The 8504-nt window shown below is 38.1% G+C and overlaps 1 protein-coding gene across 1 annotated transcript; it reads right to left on the reverse strand.

Moving 5' to 3' along the window:
• Nucleotides 1-7443: 7443 nt before the first annotated feature.
• Nucleotides 7444-8259, reverse strand: LOC142236463 (uncharacterized). The gene is made up of 2 exons (XM_075307684.1): nucleotides 8198-8259; nucleotides 7444-8123 (listed from the first exon to the last, which is right to left on the reverse strand). The coding sequence occupies exons 1-2, from the start codon at nucleotides 8210-8212 to the stop codon at nucleotides 7527-7529; spliced, it is 612 nt and encodes a 203-aa protein (XP_075163799.1). The 5' UTR covers nucleotides 8213-8259; the 3' UTR covers nucleotides 7444-7526.
• Between the last annotated feature and the right edge of the window lie 245 nt (nucleotides 8260-8504).

The following is an 8504-nucleotide window of genomic DNA, read 5'->3' on the forward strand; positions in this document are numbered from 1 at the left end:
TAATTTCTACGAAAATCACATCGTTCAAACAAATAAAAATGTCTTTGGCGCTATACGAAGTTCAACTTTCTTCACAAAGAAGTTCATTTTAACTTAAAGAAGGGGTCACTTTTTTCTGGGTGTATATGTAATTTTGTGCACAAAGTACAGCTCGAAATTTAAGTCCGATCGTGCTCAAATTTGGCATAGGGCCGTTTCTTGGCACAGAGACAATCGCTATTGGTTTTGGAAAACATCGGTTCAGATTTAGATATAGCTGCCATATATATTTATCCCCGATTTGGTCATAGTTAGCGTGTTTATCAACCGATTTTCTTGAAATACCGTACATCCAAATATTTTATGAATCTCGAAAATCTTGCAAAATATCAGCCAAATCGGTTCAGATTTAGATATAGCTCCAATATATATATTTCGTCCGATTTAGACTCATATGACCACAAAGGCCAAAGTTTACTACCGATCTTCGTGAAATTTTGCACAGAGGGTAGAATTGACATTGTACCAATGCACGGTAAATGTGATTGAAATCGGTTCAAATTTAGATAAAGCTCCCACATATATCTTTCGTCCGATTTGATTTTATATGACCACAAAAGCCAGAGTTTTGCCGTAATTTGCTTCAAATTTTGCACAAGGGGTACGTTTAATAGTATTGTTAAGTGTGTTAAATTTTGTTAAAATCGGTTCAGATTTAGATATAGCTCACATATATATCTTTCGCCCGATTTGGACTTATATGGTCTCAAAAGCCAGAGTTTTGCCCTGGCTTACTTCAAATTTTGCCCAAGCGGTATTTTTGACGATACTATTGTATGTGCCAAATATGGTCAAAATCGATTCAGATTTAGATATAGCTCCCATATATATCTTTCGTCCGATTTGGATTTATATGGCCTCAAAAGCCAGAGTTTTGCCCTGAGTTGCTTGAAATTTTGCACAAGGAGTACGTTTTATAGTATCGTTAATTGTGCAAAATTTATTTGAAGTCGGTTCAGATTTAGATATAGCTCCCATATATATCATTCGCCCGATTTGGTCTAATATGCCACAGAGGCAAAAGTGCTACTCTGATTTACATGAAATTTTGCAGAGGGAGTAGAATTGAACTTGAAACTTTGCACAGGCAGTAGAATTAGGGTTCTGCATATGCGTGTTTATTTTGGTTGAAATCGGTTCAGATTTTGATATAGCTCCCATATATATCTTCCGCCCGTTTTTCCGTCATATGACCACAGAGGTCAAAGTTGTTATCCGATTTACGCGAAATTTTGCACAGGGAGTAGATTCAACATAGTAACTATGCATGTGAAATTTGATTGCAATCTATTCAGATTTCGATATAGATTCCATATATATTTTTTTCCTATTTAGGGAAAACTGGCCGAAATACCTACATTGTCCTTATCAAATCGCCACTGCTAAGTCGAAAACTTATCAAAATTACTCAAATTTTCCTATTACTCTATTACACATCTATCGACCGATAAATCATAAATACACTTTTGCGAAGTTGCCTCAAAATTGGTTCATATTTAAATGTTTCCTATATTTTTTTTCTAACAGCGCATTAGCCGACTTAAATGTAAAATCTATAAGTATTGCAGAACTCTGTACATATCTGCTCAGATATACAGAATATATGTGTATGGATTCATATAGCATCCAACACATTGGACGGATTTGATATGGTATCGAAAATGTGGACTTACAAAGTGGTGAAGGGTATAATATAGTCGGCCCCGCCCGACTTTAGACTTTCCTTACTTGTTTTTTTGCCAAAATTCGTTTTTATTATTCAACATAGTTCCCTCCAAGAGCGATACAATGCTCCAATTTTTTGATACCATTTTGGTAGTACTCCTTCCTTTTGCCTCAAAATAGGCCTCAGTTTCGGCGATCACCTCTTCATTGCAGCAAAATTTTTTCCCTGCGAGCATCCTTTTGAGGTCTGAGAACAAGAAAAAGTCACTGGGGGCCAGATCTGGAGAATACGGTGGGTGGGGAAGCAATTCGAAGCCCAATTCATGAATTTTTGCCATCGTTCTCAATGACTTGTGGCACCGTGCGTTGTCTTGGTGGAACAACACTTTTTTCTTCTTCATATGGGGTCGTTTTTCCGCGATTTCGACCTTCAAACGCTCCAATAACGCCATATAATAGTCACTGTTGATGGGTTTTCCCTTCTCAAGATAATCGATAAAAATTATTCCATGCGCATCCCAAAAAACAGAGACCATTACTTTGCCAGCGGACTTTTGAGTCTTTCCACGCTTCGGAGACGGTTCACCGGTCGCTGTTCACTCAGCCGACTGTCCATTAGACTCAGGAGTGTAGTGATGGAGCCATGTTTCATCCATTGTCACATATCGACGGAAAAACTCGGGTGTATTACGAGTTAACAGCTGCAAACACCGCTCAGAATCATCAACACGTTGTTGTTTTTGGTCAAATGTGAGCTCGCGCGGCACCCATTTTGCACAGAGCTTCCGCATATCCAAATATTGCTGAATGATATGACCAACACGTTCCTTTGATATCTTTAAGGCCTCTGCTATCTCGATCAACTTCATTTTACGGTCATTCAAAATCATTTTGTGGATTTTTTTGATGTTTTGGTCAGTGACCACCTCTTTCGGGCGTCCACTGCGTTCACCGTCCTCCGTGCTCATTTCACCACGCTAGAATTTTGCATACCAATCAATTATTGTTGATTTCCCTGGGGCAGAGTCCGGAAACTCATTATCAAGCCAAGTTTTTGCTTCCACCGATTTTTTTCCCTTCAGAAAACAGTATTTTATCAAAACACGAAATTCCTTTTTTTCCATTTTTTTATACCCTCCATCATAGGATGGGGGTATATTAACTTTGTCATTCCGTTTGTAACACATCGAAATATTGCTCTAAGACCCCATAAAGTATATATATTCTGGGTCGTGGTGAAATTCTGAGTCGATCAAAGCATGTCCGTCCGTCCGTCCGTCTGTTGAAATCACGCTAACTTCCGAACGAAACAAGCTATCGACTTGAAACTTGGCACAAGTAGTTGTTATCGATGTAGGTCGGATGGTAATGAAAATGGGCCATATCGGTCCACTTTTACGTATAGCCCCCATATAAAGGGACCCTCAGATTTGGCTTGTGGAGCCTCTAACAGAAACACATTTCATCCGATCCGGCTGAAATTTGGTACGTGGTGTTGGTATATGGTCTCTAATAATCATGCAAAAATTGGTCCACATCGGTCCATAATTATATATAGCCCCCATATAAACCGATCCCCAGATTTGGCTTGTGGAGCCTCTAAGAGAAGCATATTTCATCCGATCCGGCTGAAATTTGGTACGTGGTGTTGGTATATGGTCTCTAACAATCGTGCAAAAATTGGTCCACATCGGTTTTTAATTATATATAGCCCCCATATAAACCGATCCCCAGATTTGGCTTGTGGAGCCTCTAAGAGAAGCATACACAGAAAAAATATCACCAAAATATTTCCAATTAAAAAGTTAATTGAAGTTGAAAATTTTTTCAATTAATAAATTAATTGATACAATTAACTTTTTAATCCAAATAAAAACTCTAAGCCAATCTAACTAAGTAATTAAAAATAGTTACCTTTTTTAATTAATAAATTAATTGCGTTTTGCAATCAACATCAATTAAATTTTTAATTGAATCAATTAAAAAATTAATTGAATTTTGCTGAAAAAATCAATTATTTTTTTAATCAAGAATTTTTTCTATACCCAATTAAAACTGTGATTGATACTATCATTTTCGTGATTGAAGACATTTCAATTACAAAATTAATTGGATCAATTAATTTGGTGATTGAATCAGAGAAAAAATTTTTTGTGTGTATGTCATCCGATCCGGCTGAAATTTGGTACATAGTGTTGGTATATGGTCTCTAACAATCATGCAAAAAGTGGTCCACATCGGTCCATAATTATATATAGCCCCTATATAAACCGATCTCCACATTTGGCGTGCGAAGCCTCAAAGAGAAGCAAATTGCATCCGATCCGGCTGAAATTTGATACATGGTATAGGTCTATGGTCTCTAGCAACCGTGCAAAAATTGGTCCACATTGGTCCACAATTATATATAGCGCACATATAGACCGATCCCCAGATTTGGGTTGCGGAACCTCTAAGAGAAGCAAATTTCATCCGATCCGGCTGAAATTTGGTACATGGTCTCTAGCAACCGTGCAAAAATTGGTCCATATCGGTCCATAATTATATATAGCCCCCATATAAAACGTTCTCCAGATTTGACCTCCGGAGCCTCTTGGAGGAGCATAAATCATCCGATCCGGTTCTAATTAGGAACGTGGTGTTAGTATATGGTCGCTAACAAACATACCAAAATTGGTCCAATCACACAAAAATTGGTCCATCGGTTTATAATCATGTTTGCCACTGAGCCAAAAATAATCTACCAAAATTTTATTACTATAGAAAATTTTGTCAAAATTTTATTCGGTTCATAATAAAATTTTCATCATTGTCAAAATTTTATTTCTATAGAAAATTTTGTTCAAATTTTAATCGGTTCATAATCATGGTTGCCACTCGAGCCAAAAATAATCTACCAAGATTTTATTTCTATAGAAAAATTTGTCAAAAGTTTATTTCTATAGAAAATTTTGTTAAAATTTTATTTCTGTAGACATTTTTGTCAAAATTTTCTTTCTATAGAAAATTTTGTGAAAATTTTTATTGCTATAGAAAATTTTGTGAAAATTTTATATCTAGAAAATTTTGTTAAAATTTTATTTCTGTAGAAAATTTTGTCAACATTTTATGTCTACTTTGTCAAACTGAATTATATACGTATTGGATCGATCTTTTTTTGATTTAATATATACCACGTATGGACTTACATACAATTTAGAAGACGGTGTTAGGAGGTTTTAAGATACCTTGCCATCGGCAAGCGTTACCGCAACTTAAGTAATTCGATTGTGGATGGCAGTGCTTAGATGAAGTTTCTACGCAATCCATGATGGAGGGTACATAAGCTTCGGCCTGGCCGAACTTACGGCCATATGTACTTGTTTGATTTAATATATACCACGTGTGAACTTACATACAATTTAGAAGATGGTGTTAGGAGGTTTTAAGATACCTTGCCATCGGCAAGCGTTACCGCAACTTAAGTAATTCGATTGTGGATGGCAGTGTTTAGAAGAAGTCTCTACGCAATCCATGATGGAGGGTACATAAGCTTCGTAGGTACCTGGCCGAACTTACGGCCGTACATATTCGTTTTTTTTTTTTTTTCAGAATAACAAAAGTTGCTTCACAAACGACGCTCTACCTCACAAACTAATTGACTAACAGACGTCAAATTTTGACACGAATCATTTGAAGGTCGGTACTATATAAAAATAATATGCATTTAATACTAGCGACGCCATCTATGTGTCAGACCGGGGACTTATCAGCCAACCTGTTATAGGTCTCTCACCGAGCTTTTCGGATTTATTGTGGCCCACTGAGTTCTTAGAATCCACTGTATCCACACTGAGTTCTTCAAATATACAAGTCCCTAACTCATATAATACTTTCGTCGGCAATTCTTAAACTGATACGAAACTAATACCACGCTGTAGCTGCTACAAAACCCGATAAAGGGTGATACGGTCAAAATTTGGTCAATATAAACTTGACGTATTTCTTTCAATTTTGCGTTTAAAAAACCTGAACACCCCTCATTTTGAAGGTGAGTGTGTAGCATGTTGCTCCTTATTTGATTTTGGAATTCACTCTTCAGTTGTCAAAATGCCTTCCAAGCAAGAAGAGCAGCGTATCAAAATTTTGCTCGCGCATCGCGAAAATCCGAGCTACTCGCACGCAAAGCTGGCAAAATCGCTAAAAGTTGTCAAATCAACCGTTACAAATGTAATTAAAGTGTTTGGGGAACGTTTGTCGACAGACAGGAAGTCCATATCGGGAGGAAATCGAAAACCGGAAGCCGCTGAGACGACAAAGAGAGTTGTCGGTAGTTTCAAGCGAAACCCTAACATCTCTCTCTCCGAGATGCCACAAATAAGCTGGGTGTATCGTCTACAACCGTGCATCGAGCCAAAAAACGACCGGACTATCGACTTACAAGAAGGTAGTTACTCCAAATCGCGATGATAAACAAAATACGACGGCCAAAGCGCGATCCCGGAGGCTGTACACGACGATGCTGACGAAGTTTGACTGTGTGGTAATGGACGACGAAACCTACGTCAAAGCCGACTACAAGCAGCTTCCGGGACAGGAGTTTTATACGGCAAAAGGAAGGGGAAAGGTAGCAGATATTTTCAAGCACATAAAACTGTCAAAGTTCGCAAAGAAATTTGTGGTTTGGCAAGCCATCTCTACCTGTGGCTTGAAAAGCAGCATTTTCATAGCTTCCGGGACTGTCAACCAAGAAATTTACGTGAAAGAGTGTTTGAATAAACGTCTGCTGCCTTTCCTGAAGAAACACGGTTGTTCCGTACTGTTTTGGCCGGATTTGGCATCTTGCCATTACGGTAAAATGGCCATGGAGCCATCTCTACCTGTGGCTTGAAAAGCAGCATTTTCATAGCTTCCGGGACTGTCAACCAAGAAATTTACGTGAAAGAGTGTTTGAATAAACGTCTGCTGCCTTTCCTGAAGAAACACGGTTGTTCCGTACTGTTTTGGCCGGATTTGGCATCTTGCCATTACGGTAAAAAGGCCATGGAGTGGTACGCCGCCAACAACGTGCAGGTGGTTCCCAAGGACAAGAACCCTCCCACCACGCCAGAGCTCCGCCCAATTGAGAAATACTGGGCTATTGTCAAGCGGAACCTAAAGAAGACCAAAAAAACTGCTAAGGACGAGCAGCAGTTCAAGGCAAACTGGCTTTCTGTGGCGAAGAAGGTGGACAAGGTGGCTGTACAAAATCTGATGGCTGGTGTCAAGCGTGAGGCCCGGCAATTCGGATTTGGAAAAGCGAAAGCCTAACTGAATATTTTTCCTGAATTTTATACTAATTGAACTTGAAAAAGAAATTTAATTTGATTTTTCAAATAAACGATTTCACCGATTTACACGCGTTTTCCCTTGACCAAATTTTGACCGTATCACCCTTTATGTCTACCACATTACTATTGATCCTGATTGCGCCAACTGCAAACACATTAAGATGTTATTGTTTTATTGCATTATACATCAGTCACTCTGTAAACCATCTTAAAGTGTAACTTGCCTGCAGAATATGATTTCTGACCAATTTTACCAAAATTACTTCACTATTGAAGGGTGTAGCGAGATTAAGATTCGACTGTCTGACGGACAAATAGACCAATGACAAGTGACAATTAAATATTTATTTCACATTCTAAAAGAAACATAATAATAATTTATATTTTCATAATATTTGTTTCACTAACAAGTGGACTGTAAAACAACAAATTCAAAAATGTCCCAAGAATATTTCATTGAGTTCAAACATTCCAATCCAGTGTTTTCATGAAACGCCTTGTAAAGTAAAACTTTTACCAGCCCACAGGACCAGAAAAGGGTACAGCATATGCCTGAGGTGGAGGTGCAGCAACACCAGCTGCTACGCCACCTGTTGAATAGGTAGTTGTTGTGGTGGTTATTGGACGACCAAATTTAACTACAGTTCTTGGAGCATCAAATCCTCCCGACACGGCTGCTACAGGTGCTGCAAATTTGACCGTTGTAACAGGAGCACTATTCCATCCATCAAAAGATTCTGATGGCACTGATAATTCATATGACAGAGGGCCACTATTAAATGTTGGCACGAAATTATGAGCACTTGGAATAGCAGAAAATTTGGTAATACTTGGACCCAAAGAGTATGTTTTGAAGGGATTCACTTCATGATATTTTAGAACAGGTCCAGGAGCGGCTGAGGTGTAGGTATGATGTGATGTTGTGGCATAGGTATTAACACTGAGTGGTGTTAGGGGAGCCGTGTATGTTGATGGTGCATAGTTGACAGGAGCTGGTGTGGCAAATGGAAAAGAGTGAGCTGCATAACCCAAGCTATATCCCACAGGGTGACCCACATAACCACCATGAATGGTGTGTAATCCAAGTAAGAGGATAGCAATCTTATATAACTGAAAAGAATTGGAGAAGGGATGGTTACTATTGTTAAAAAAAAAACAGAAGAACAAATTTTATATCGCCTTACCACTTCCGTCATCATGGTAACTTCCCTTTGAGATGATTTCAATTGTGATGATAGCTCTTTCAATTTTCAATTTGAAATGCAATTTTATTTAAGCGTTTTCGAATATTATATAGCTTCCGTTTATTTTGAGACTTTATTTATTCAATCAATTGCAGATACAAGAAATGCGTGCACAAATTACCATAAAAAAAATGAAGACGAAACCATAGAGTAAGACAATTGTACGAAATGGACTGTTACACAATTCCGATTATGTGGAGTTCATTTGTTAATTGAGGGAAGGTAACCCTATAGCAAAAGCCATATT

The sequence above is a fragment of the Haematobia irritans genome, chromosome 4, assembly GCF_050003625.1.
Source record: "Haematobia irritans isolate KBUSLIRL chromosome 4, ASM5000362v1, whole genome shotgun sequence".
NCBI classification, from domain to species: domain Eukaryota; kingdom Metazoa; phylum Arthropoda; class Insecta; order Diptera; family Muscidae; genus Haematobia; species Haematobia irritans.